At 34.6% G+C, this 13,421-nt stretch overlaps 1 protein-coding gene across 4 annotated transcripts in view; it reads right to left on the reverse strand.

The window, feature by feature from the left end:
- RAB28 (RAB28, member RAS oncogene family) overlaps positions 1-13,421 on the reverse strand; it is a 187,534-nt gene that overhangs the window by 76,561 nt on the left and 97,552 nt on the right. For all 4 annotated transcript variants that reach the window (XM_063107992.1, XM_063107989.1, XM_063107990.1 and 1 more), the window contains exon 6: positions 8,770-8,847. In XM_063107992.1, the coding sequence (XP_062964062.1) occupies positions 8,770-8,847 (78 nt within the window). The remainder of the gene's footprint in view (positions 1-8,769; positions 8,848-13,421) is intronic.

A 13,421-nucleotide genomic window follows, 5' to 3' on the forward strand; every position in this document is an offset into this window, starting at 1 on the left:
ATTACTTGTCCAAGACTTCCTTTTGATGGTCACTCCCCCATGTCTCCCAACCGTAACTTCCATGCTTCCAAATTCCATATAGAAAAAAAACAAGTTCAAAATGCAGTTGTGGGTCACATTAAAAAAAAAAAAAATCACAAAATATAGTATTTAAGTACAACAGCTGTTGCTTTCAAATATCTGCTTTGCTAAATAAAGAATCAAAAATACATTGTCATGTATTTAATTGCTATAAACCTTAGGACAAGAAGACCACATGGGACAAACATGTATGACCAAGATACTATGCTCCCCAATTTTTTTAGATTTGAAACTATGGTGGCTTTTCTATATGGTTGTTTATATTTCAGAAAATCCTTCCTTCATAAAGCAACTACTAATTTATTAACATATACAAAAAAATAAATTAATATGGAATGCTGTTTGTGATGACATTTATAAATAAAGTTCAATAAATGAGAGCAAATGAAAGGATGCTAAGGTATAGGAATGTATTCTCCTTGGGTGGGTTCTGCTTCAGTTCTCTAGCAAGTATTGACTTTTGGACAAGATTCATGATTTACTAGGCACTCAGCATGCTGCTATCAACAGAAGCATTACCAACTGCCAAATGAGGTATGAGGGGGGTGCATCAGTGAAATGTTGTATGACGTTATCTGACCTCTCCAAACCTCCTGACCACTTCATACCGAACTATGCCTTACAGTGAAGGGAAGGACTTTTCATAATCAGTAAGCAACTCATTAATCCAAGAAAATGTTGGCTTAAACCCTATCCTATAAACACAACCAGGTTACTGACCTGTGCTCAAGACATTTTGGTCAAAGCACTGACAAACATAAATGAATTGGGTTTTCATCATCTATTTTCATCAAATTAATGAAGAATTAACAAGGCAGCATCTTTCTCAGAGGCCTTGACTGTTTTACATAAAGCTGTGTACAGTGTTTCTCAACTGAAAGCCATAACCAAAGCTCTGCAGATTCAAAACTTTACTTTCTGTGAAAAGAAAAACAATTTCAATGTCATGTAGTTCATAGTATGTGGTTTCACCATAGTTAGCCTGTTTACAAGCCATTTACTGATATTTTCAGGAAAAAATTTTACCTACAAAACACCAAGCTTTATTTTTGGAGCACAAAGTACACTCAATTATACTCTGCTATTAGTCAATGATGTGAAAATAATGAAGCAGCCCTAAAAGGAAAGGAGCTCAACTCTGATTTTGTCAAATAGCATTTGCAAGTGGATACTGGAAATGGAAGTGATAGTTCTCCAGAGTGGAAACAAGAAAGCAAGTTAGGAGTTGTGGTGAAAAGGTATAAGGAGTATAGATGGGATCTTGGGGAGACACTAAAGGTAAGTTTGGTCAATTGTGCCAATTGTGCTTTAATCCAGATGGGAGTAACATATTTACCTCTGTAAAAGCCATAGTTTGTCATGTCCAGGATATGATGTAAACATACCCTGAAGGCTAAAACATATGTCACTATAACTCATTCAAAGCCAATCACTATTTTAGGTATTGTAGACATTTAGATAAATACTGCATAAGAAACTAACATGGAAAACAGAAAACTATTAAAGAACATTCTGATTGATATATATTCAAGTGTAACAAGATTGCAGATTACCATCTAAAGCATGCATATAGCATGTTAAAAAGCATAACACTTTGTACATAGTTGGGGCTTAAAAAAGCTACTCCTCCTTTTCCATATATATATATATATATATATGTATGTATATATGATGTATGTATGTATGTATGTATATATAATGGGCCATTATATGCTGCTAGTAACATTCATAACTTTGAACAAGTTATTTCACCTCTTCAGTCTTCACAATCTCCTAATATATAAAATACAAGGTTTACCTACATGGTCTCTAAGGTCCCACTTGGTTTTAAAATTTTATAGAAAAATAAATTTTAAAGGTGAATAAGAAAAAGAAAAAAATGGAATATGATATGGAAATCCATTAAGCAATGCTTGACATCTGAGGGTTAGAATGGTATGTACAAAATTAGTAAATATGTTCTTCAAGTAAAATAAGTGGTGTTCAGGATAAGAAAGAAATCCTTGTACAGTGTCCCACGTGGCACCAGGGCTCAGTCTTAGGCCCTGGAGGGAAGCTCCCACAGCCGCCAAGGTGAGCCAAGACCCACGTGGCACCAGGGCTCAGTCATAGGCCCCAGAGGGAAGCATCCACAGCCACAGCAGGTGCCGAGGTGAGCCAAGGCCTGTGTGGCACTGGGATTCAGTCTTAGGCTCTGGAGGGAAGCACTCATAGCTGCAGCAGCTGCTGAGGTGAGCCGAGACCCCCAGGGGTCAGATAAGTTTCTGGACACATACATACTACCCAGACTGAACCGAGAAGAGACAGAAAAACTGCAATGAGATTGAAGCAGTAATCAGCAGTCTTCCAACAAAGAAAAGCCCAGGTATGGATGGCTTTACAGCTGAATTCTATTAAGCATCTAAAGAGAAATTAATACCAATTACCCTCAAACTATTCCAAAAAACTGGAATAGAAGCCACTCTCCCAAACTCATTCTATGAGGCCAACATAACTCTGATACCAAAACCAGATAAAGACACAACAAAAAAAGAAAATTACAGGCCGATAATCTTTGATGAACATAGATGCAAAAATCCTTTACAAAATATTAGCAATCAAAATAGAGCAACATATTAAAAATATATATATACCATGATCAAGTGGGATTCATCCCAGGGATGCAAGGATGGTTCAACATACAAAAGTCAATAAATGTGAAACATCACATCAACAAACTCAAGAGCAAAAACCATATGATTATCTCAATAGACACTGAAAAAGCATCTGACAAAATTTAACATCCCTTCATGATAAAGACTCTCAACAAATTAGGTCTAGAAGGAAAGTATCTCAACACAATGAAAGCCATCTATAACAAGCCCACTGCCAGTATCATTCTGAATGGGGAAAAACTGAAGGCTTTTCCCTTAACAGGAACAAGACAAGGTTGCCCACTCTCACCACTTCTATTTAATATAGTATTGGAGGTAATAGCCAGAGCAATCAGGCAGTAGAAAGAAATAAAGGGAATCCAGATTGGAAAAGATGAAGTCAAACTGTCCCTATTTGCAGATCACATGATACTATGTATAGAAAAACCTAAAGACTCTATCAGAAAACTCATAGAGCTGGTTAATAATTTCAGTAACATTGCAGGATACAAAATAAAAGCCCCCAAATCAGTTGCATTTATATTCTCCAATAATGAACTAACAGAAAGAGAAATCAAGAAAGTAAGTCCATTTACAATAGTCACAAAAATAAATAAATTACCTAGAAATCAATTTAACCAAGGAGATGAAAGATCCCTACAATGAGTACTACAAACCACTACTGAAAGAAATTAAAGAAGACACAAAAAGAAAGACATTCCATGCTCTTGGATTGGAAGAATTAACATTGTGAAAAGGTCTATACTATCCAAAGTGATCTACAGATTCAATGCAATCCCCATCAAAATACTAATGACATTCTTCACAGAAATGGAAAAAAACAATCTGAAATTCATATGGAACAACAAAAGACCCCAAATAGCCAAAGCAATCCTGAGCAAAAAAATAAAGCTGGAGGCATATCACTACCTGACTTCAAATTATACCACAAAGCTATAGTAACCAACACAGCATGGTATTGGCATAAAAATAGACACTCAGACCACTAGAGCAGAATAGAGAACCCAAAAATCACCCCTCAGGCTTACAGACATCTGATATTTGACAAAGGCAACAAAAAGACAACTTGGGGAAGAGACTGTCTCTTCAATAAGTTGTGCTGGGAAAACTGAATATCCATATGCAGAAGAATGAAACTAGATATGCATCTCTCACCATATACTAAAATAAACTCAAAATGATTAAAGACAAGTATAAGACCTGAAACTGTAAAATTACTAACGGAAAATATAGGTGAAACACTTCAGGAACTAGGTCTGAGCACTGACTTTATGAATATGAGCCCTAAAGCACAGGCAACAAAAGAAAAAATAAATAAATATGACTATATCAAACTCAAAAGCTTCTGCATAGCCAAGGAAACAATCAACAGAGTGTAAGGACAACTTACAGAGTGGGAGAAAATTTTTGCTAACTATGCATCTGACAAGGGATTAATATCCAGAATATACAAGGAACTCAAGCAATTATACAGTAAAAGAACAAATAACCCAATTTAAAAATGGGAAAAGGAACTGAATAAACATTTTTCAAAGGAAGACATACAAATGGCTAACAGGTACATGAAAAAATGCTCAACCTCAATAGTCATCAGGGAAATGGAAGTTAAAACCACATTGAGATATCACCTCACCCCAGTTAGACTGGCTATAATAATAAAGATGGAGAATAACAAATGCTGGCATGGGTGTGGAGAGAAGGGAATGCTCCTTCACTGTTGGTGGGAATGTAAATTAGTACAACCACTATGGAAAACAGTATGGAGTTTTCTCAAACAACTACACATAGATCTTCCATACAATCCAGCAATCTCACTTTTGGGTATATACCCAAATGATTGGAAATCATCATGTCGAAGGAATACCTACACACCCATGTTCATCACAGTTCTGTTTACAATAGCCAAGATATGGAACCAACCTAAATGTCCATTGATGGATGATTGGATAAGGAAAATGTGGTACATATACACCATGGAATACTACTGTGCCATAAAAAAGAATGAAATTCTCCCATTTGTAAATATATGGATGAGCTTGGAGAAATTTATGTTGAGTGAAAAAATCAAAGCACAGAGGGATAGATACCACATGTACTCACTCATAAGTGGGATCTAAGAGAGAAAGAAGGAAGGAAAGAAAGACCACAGTGGTGTGTTGGAGTTGCAGAGGGACAGAGCACACCTAGGGATACAAAGTGGAGTGGGGGAAAGGGGGATGGTGAGGGAGGTTGGGATAATTGGGTGGGGGCACGGGGTACAATCGCAATTTGTGATAATGGGAATGCTGCCAGTATGGATCTGGCCGTCACATCTTGGGCAGGAGTGGTGACCATCTGAGGGCTCCTTAAGGAAGGTCAATATTGAGATAAAACTGAACAGCAGGGAGGGCCCTTAGCATCAGGGGTAAAACGGGCTCTTGTGTTGTACAATTACATGCTAAGACTGAACTAAAATCTTAAGTGTGCCTACTATGTGCCAGGCCCTATGTTAGAAACTCATAAATAGTATAAAAATAATCTGAGGGGAAAATAAGGAATATATATTTTTAGCAAGTTTAGTGAATATCTCAGATATGACAGAAATTTGGAGTACTAAGAAACTAATGCATACCCAGTTTAAATCAAACATAAATTCATAGTTTATTAACTGCCAAGTAAAAATATCAAGGCTCAAAAATGTATTAAGAACTCTTAACAGCAAGTATATATGGCAAAATCTTGCAATTCAGACTGAAAGAGACAAGATACAGGACTATGTATTTTCTTCACAAATTATGTAATGCATTATTAAAGAGCTGAATGCTGGACTTCCTAGAGAACAGCAGTTGTAAATTTATTTTTTCCCCTAAAGGTTTGACTACTTTACAAACAAGCAAACAAACAAACAAAAATCTGAATAACCTGGGAAAGTAGAATGCTTGTTAGCAACAGTCCCAATTTTCACACTACCTTAGAGGTGAACAGCTAGGAGAAGAAAGGGAAGACTGTATTAATGATGCAAATGAAACTATTAACTAAATTGGAAATTGTGAAAAATGTATCTATAGTGTACCTAATTGTTGAAAAGCATGCCTGATCCATTTATTCTAGAAGCTCCTTGAGAAAAGGAACTTTATCTTATCTCTATATCCCCAGATTCTAGTGTGAATCTCTGGCATAAAGTAGACCCTCAAAATATGTTTGCTTGATTAACATACTACATTTACTTTCTTTTCTCTCTCCTCCTTTTCTTTCTTGCAAAGCTTGCAAACTATGATGATAACTCATTTTACAAGATTCCCAAACAGGAGCAATGTAGGTTGGAACTAAAATAGCAGAATCCTTTAAATAATAAGTAAATGGAAATAAGACTAAAACCTCATCATAAATATTTATGTAACAAACTAATTATGTCAATTTCCATGTAACAGTGAGCCTGCCATTTAACTCCTTCTCTATAAAACAATACAAAGTACATTCAAACACTACTTCAAATCCCCTCAAGAATATTTTAAGTGTCATAAGAAAAACACAAAAAACATGCAATATTTGTATACTATCTGAACTTCCTTGTCTTTTCAATGAACTTTCCAAAATTTTTCCACTGAAAAATATCAATTGTGAACTCCAATCATTTAATTGGCAAAGGCACTAAATTCATCAGGTTCAGGAAAGGATAACAAGGTTTCCAGCTATACACAAAGAATTCCGACAAACATAATAGAGGAGGGCTCCAGTAGTTTGAATTCACCTTCAATGGAATAAATTAAAGTAAACTCCACAAACAAACTGAAGACAGAATTAAATCTCAAAGCATAATAAACAAGGCGGGGTATACTAGGAGGGTAGAGTGCTGTGTAGTTAACACATTCAATATCTCATCAGTTAAAATATGCCTGGAGGTGAAGCTCATCTCTAAAGTCAAAATAGTACTTAGTTACTCTGTGACAAGAGAACTAAGAATGTTGATAAAGCTTCTCCAACAAACTCACTGTCAATATCATACTGAATGGGGAAAATCTGAAAGTTTTTCCCATAGCAATAGGAAGAAAACAAGGATGCCCACTCTCACCACTCGTATTTAACATAGTATTGGAAGTACTAGCCAGAGCAATCAGGCAAGAGAAAGAAATAAAGAGTATCAGATTGGAAAAGATGAAGTAAAATTGTCTCTCAGCAGAAGACATGAGCTTATATACCAAAAGCCTAGACTCTACCAAAAAACTCTTAGAGTTGATAAACGATTTCAGTAAAGTTGCAGGATACAAAATCAATATGCAAAAATTAACAGTGCTTTTATACTCCAACAATAAACTAGCAGAAAAAGAAAACTAGGCATTTCTAAAAGGAAGACATACAAGTGGCCAACATACAGATGAAAAAATGTTCTACATCCCTCGGCATCAGGGAAATGCAAATCAAAACCAGATTGAGATATCATCTCATCCCAGTAAGACTGGCTAATATCAAAAAGACACAGAACAATAAATGTTGATGAGGATGCAGAGAAAGGGGAACCCATCTTCACTGCTAGTGGGACTGTAACTGATGCAGCCATTATGAAAAATTCATGGAAGTTCCTCAAAAAAGTACACATAGAACTACCACATGATTCAGCAATTTCACTGCTGGGTATATATCCAAAGGAATGGAAACCATCATGTCGAAGGGATACCTCCACCCCCATGTTTATTGTAGCTCTATTTATAATAGCCAAGATGTGGAACCAGCCTAAATGTCCATCAATGGATGACTAGATAAGGAAAATGTGGTATATTTACACAATGGAATACTACTCTACCATAAAAAAGAATGGAATGAACTTAGAGAAAATTATGTTACATGAAATAAACCAGGTACAGAAAGAGAAATACCACATGTCCTTACTCATAAGTGGGAGCTAAAAAATAAATGAATGAATTTAAAAAAAGAAAGAAAGAAAGATATAACAATCACAATAATACGTTGAACTTTCAAAAGGAGAGAACAGAACTGAGGTTACCAGAGGTGGGAAAGTGGGAGGGAGACGGGGATAAGTGAGGGCTATGAAAAACGATTACATTATACAATGTTGAATATATTAATTATCCTGATTGGAGCATCACAAATTACACACAGGTAGTGATACTCAACTCTGTACTCCACAGATATTTACAATCAACTATGTTACAATAAAGAAATAAATATTATCAATAAATAAATAAAAGTAGCAAATTTCCAGAGTTAAAATACTTTGATCAAGTCATAGAAACAGCCACATCGGTATACAATTTTCAATTGATATTTGCTCTAACTGCTTTAAAACACATACATACACTAAGAGTGACCATGAGAATAAGTCACAGAACTCAAAAATAATTTTTTAAAAAATTTAAGGATGAGAAAAGATAATTACATGTTTTTAGCTGAATGGGGTATGGGTGGCGTGGAGGAAATTGAGGAAAAATGTAATTAGTGTGTTAATTCTAACCAAATCACTTCTAAATCTTAACTTTAAACTGTAGGCTCTTGCTCTTTCATTCTATCAAACATGTGAATTAGCATGCAATTATAGTGGTATTTTTAAGTTCTTGACTGCTGGTATTCACATTTATTTCCTAGTCTAAGAGAATTGTCTCGGAATAGTGAAATAACTCAGAAATCCTCAATAATTAGTAAAACTACTAAATTAATAAAATAACATCAAGAACCAATATCATTACAATGGAAGATGCTTTAAAGATAAACGGAATAGCCCTGAGAGAACTTAAATAAAGGTGTATGAAACAATATGGTCAGCACCTTAACCCATTAATTAACCACTGACATGTCTTTTATTAATCCTTTTTTTTTCCAACAAAAGGGACAAAATGAGGTTTCAAGCTTATCATAATTTGGCAAAAAGTTAACATTGTTCATCTTTTGCAATAAACACTGATTCATACACACAATCTATTTACAAGGCTTCAGGTATATATGTACAAAGAATGCATAAACGGGAAAGGATTCATGAGTGAAAATGAATGTCTTTTAAGAAACCCATTAGTTTTTTAAATACAAAGTTCAAGATAATCACCTGTGACTGTTCTATTTCTGCTTTGTTTAATTTGATTCCAAGGATTTCAGCAGCAACTTTCTGAAAACACAGGAAGACCTACATAACAAAAATAAATTTAAATGATTTAAAACAGGCATGCTTAAGTTACCTTCAAATAAATTGAACCTTCTAAAAAATGATAAACAGTAAGAATTGCAAAAAATACAATGTAGCAGGTGATTCCAAAAATAACTTTATTTGTCAAATATAGCAACATTATAAATGTTATAATTTTTTAATGATTAAACTATAATTTGAAAATTCATGCAATTCACTGAATTAGTCTAAATTTACATTTATCTCTAAAAACATACATTTTTAAAGATTTAACATGACAATTACCGCTACTCTTCCAAAGAAAAAAAAGAAAAAAAAAATCTATACTACCTTGTTTTTTTTTTTACTGCCAATTCTATGTTGGTCTTTTGGCCTGGCTTTAGCCTATCTTAAAAGGTCTTACTTTCCAAACTTCTAAAAATCTGGTGGCTCTCTTACCAACTTTTCAACAAACTCTAAATATCTCTCGAGTAAAACAGTTTGATACTCTTTACTATATCTTATCAGTTCAGAGTAAAGAAGCAATATAGTCCATTATAGTTAAACAAAAATCTACAAATACTTTTCTATAAACAGGCTTTCACACATAGCTCATGCCAGGTCCACTATGATTTCTAAGAGTTTCATTCCTGACATTTACTGTAGTATAGTTTATCTTTGCTTTATAAGCATCCTACCAACTTCTTATCCCTACTCATAATTCCTAACTGAATATTTATCACAACTTTACTAATTTAATTTTGATTTATAATAGAAAAAAGAGATACATATCCTTGAAAGGCTTATGCATTTGTAACCAAAAAGCATACTATATTTTAGTTCACTGACAGTCAATGTTCAAAGAACAACAGGAAAGCCAGTGTTGTGGAATGGAGAGAAGGAGAAGGATTTTAAAAGAAGATGAGCAAAGAGATGAAGGGTATACAAATCATGTGGGATCTGGTAGCTACTGGAAAAACATCAGTGTTTACTTTGAGTGAAATGGAAGCTATGATAGGAGGGTAGCCTGATGTGACTTTTATTTTAAACAGACTGAGGTGGTTGTTGTATTGAGCATTCACTATAGAAGATCAAAAATACAAAAAGAGAAATCAGCAAGGAGACAAATGCAAGAGATTATGGAGGCTGAACCAAAGTGGTAGGAATGGAGATGGTAAGAAACAATCACCAGGTTCTGGATATGTTTTGAAAGTAGAGCCAACAGGACTTGGTGACAGACAGATGTGGGTTGCGAGAGAGAGGAGTCAAAGATGACGCCAAAATTTTCTTAGCCTGAGCAACTGATGGAATAAATCTGTCATTTATTGAAGTGTGGAAGATAGTGAGAGATTTGAGGAGGGAATATTAATAGCTCAGTTCTGGATGTGTTAAATTGGATACCCTATTGACATCTAAGTGGAGATGCTAAGCAGGCAGTTGGATATATGAGCCTGGAGTTCAGGTAAGTGTTCTTAGCAAAGCCATGAGGCTATAAATCAAGTCCCTAAGAGAATAAGTTTAGAAAAAGAGATATTCAAGGACTGAGCCCTTGAGCACTCCAATATTCAGAGGCTGGAGAGATGAGAAGAAATTAGCAAAGTAGACTGAGAGAGTAGTTAGTAAGGTAAGAAGAAAACCAGGTGGTGTAGTATCTTAGAAGCTAAGTAAAGAAAATATTTCAAAGAGAAGAGAGTGATCAAATATTTTATATGCTGCCACTAAATTAAGTAAGAAGATGACTAAGAACTGACTATTGGATTCAGCAAAGAGGAGGTAACTGGTAACTTTGATAATAGCAGTTTGGGTAAAATATTGGGGACAAAAGTCTATTGTAACTCTTCAAGAAAAAAATAGGAGGAGAGGAACTGGAGACAACTCTTTCAAGACATTCCACTGGAAAGTGGAGGAAAGAAATAAGGCCATAGTTAGATAAAAATATGGGATCAAGAATTTTTTTCTTGTTTTTAATATAAGAGAAGTCATAATATTTTGTATGCTGATAGAATTATCCAGTAGACAGAAAAATAAGTGATGATGCAGGAAAGAGAGGGAATTGCTAAGGCAACATCCTTGAATTATTAAGCAAAGAGAAATGTGGTAACTGCATGATGGAGAAGCTCACCTAGCTGGGGGCATAGAACACATAGTAACCACAGAAAAGATAGAAAATACAGGGATAGATATGGGGCAGAAGGCTTGTGGGTTGTAAGGGTAGATGTGGGGGCAGGAGTATGTAGAAGTTGTCTTCTGTTTGTTTCAAATTTCTTACAAAATAGGAAACAAGGATATCAGCTAAGCGAACAGGGGAGGATGTTTTGAACATCTGAAGAAAGAAGAGAAATTATGAAACAATCATTTATGTAGAGATGACGGGAGGGGAGAGATGATAGATGGAGAGATGACAGACTAGGGACATATAGTATAATTACTGAACAGCATTAAGGGTCCTCTTGAGGTTAGTGATTATGAATTTAAAGTGAAACCTCCAGCATGCCTCTGCATTTTTTCTGGTTGTGTTCATGAATGTAGCCAAAGAAAACTTTAAGCTTGGTTTAAACTAGAATTAAGGTTTAGCCAAGTGAGTCTTGCGAAGTGAAAGAGGGGAAACAGAATTGAGGGCGTATAAATGGCAATGATTTTAATTTTTCCTGAGATTTAAGTTAAGAAGAGAGGAAAATGAGGACATACGAGAAGGTCAGGGATTTTGAAAAGGTGTTAGGATCAATGTATGGCAGGTCCTACTATGGTTGAAGAATGATTGGTTAACTCAGGGGTATGAGCTGGGAAGACAGAGGATGGTTGGTGGTTAGTGATTAGGATGTCTGGTATTGAGACAGAGGGGTTGCAGTGACCTGCAATGACAAGATCTGTGATATGCACAGGAGGAAGAGGCTGAGGAGGAGTGGAGAATAAACAAGGATACTGAAATCACTAAGAATTATAACAGAGGTAGTACTGAGAAAGCCTAGACCTCAACTCCTCAGGCAATGAGGGGAAGTAACCTGGAGTAAGTCTTCTTGTGATTCCACAAGAACAGACCATTTTTAAGTAGCATTTAAAAGGAAAACAATGAGGTTTTTAACTGTGGTTAAATAAAAGTACACAAGAAACATTAAGTGGTTAAACACACAGTAAAATACTGGATATTAAAAACATTCTCAAGTGGCAAAAAACTTCTGGGAAGACAAGTGAGGTAGCCCAAGCAATCAATGAGTTTATCAAGAAGTATTGATACTGTATTTTTAAAAATAGAATGTGTGGGTATGTGTCCATGTTCACATTATCCTGGGGAAAAGGGTTCCAAGAGGCTGATTTTTAAATGACTCTCACCACAAAAAAGATTAAGCACCCTTTAGATAATTGAATATTTATCCTAGGCATAAAAACTGTGGAGGATATCATATAAGAAAAACATTAAAAGATTAAACCACAGAAAAATTTCAAACTTCTTTTGGTTAAAAAAATGTCAAGAAAACAGTCAAAAAAGTGAGCAGAGGGAAATATTTGAAAACACTAAGACAAATGGCTGTTATCCCTGACATAAAAATGGTCATAGAAATTTTTTAAAAGCAATAAAAAATTATCAAAAGGAACTAAGCAGAAAATGAATAGCAAATAAAGTTCTTTAAATTTCAAATTCAATTATAATCAAAGAAATTCAAATTTAAATAGTAAAGTTCTTTTTTTGGCTATTAATTTAACAAAGATTTAAAAATAAATAAATAAATCCTGAATTTTAAAATGAATACAGCAGTATGGCAATCATACAATGCTGGTGATAGTTAAATTAATTTAGCCTTTAGGTTGGTAATTTTGCAATAGGTTTCAATCCCCTTTCAAGGAATCTATCTAAAATAAATAATCAAAATATCAAAAACTTATGAACAAAATTTTACATTAGAACAATACGTCTAAAATTTAGAAAGTACCTACATGTCTGACAATAGGGAAATGGTTGAATAAATTTTTGAACATTTATTTAATGAATTATTAAATCTATAGTAATACTAAATAACATGGGAAAATTTCCAACAAATAAAAATATTAAGTAAAAAACTAAAACACAAAATTATTTCTATATTATTTTAATTTTTTAAAATAAATATTTATTGCGGTTAAGATGGTGAGCCCTGGAGTGTCACTACTTGGATTGAAAAACCCTATGTCCACCATTTATTAGCTGTGTAACCTGGACCCCATTACATAACCTAAGACTCATCTATAAAATGGAGATAATCAGAGTTGTACAGTGCCTGTTACAAAGTATGCACCCAAAAAATACAATCTGCAAGAAACAGCAGCACTAGTATTTGTGAACATCAGAAAAAGAAAACTAGAAGGAATCATATGAAGTAAAAATGATCATCCCTGGATCCTGGGATTATGGGAGATTTATATTCTTTTTAATTCTCTTCATTTTTAAATTCCTTAAAATAACCATAAAGTTATGTTAAATGAACTATTAAAAGCAATATAACCAGAATAAACATATTATGTGTAAGATATTTTATGTCCTCAATAGGAATTAGTTTGCTCAAAAAGTTAACTAATGGGGCCGAGCCCGTGGCGCACTTGGTAGAGTGCGGCGCTGGGAG

The sequence above is a fragment of the Cynocephalus volans genome, chromosome 9 (genome assembly GCF_027409185.1).
Source record: "Cynocephalus volans isolate mCynVol1 chromosome 9, mCynVol1.pri, whole genome shotgun sequence".
Lineage (NCBI taxonomy): Eukaryota > Metazoa > Chordata > Mammalia > Dermoptera > Cynocephalidae > Cynocephalus > Cynocephalus volans.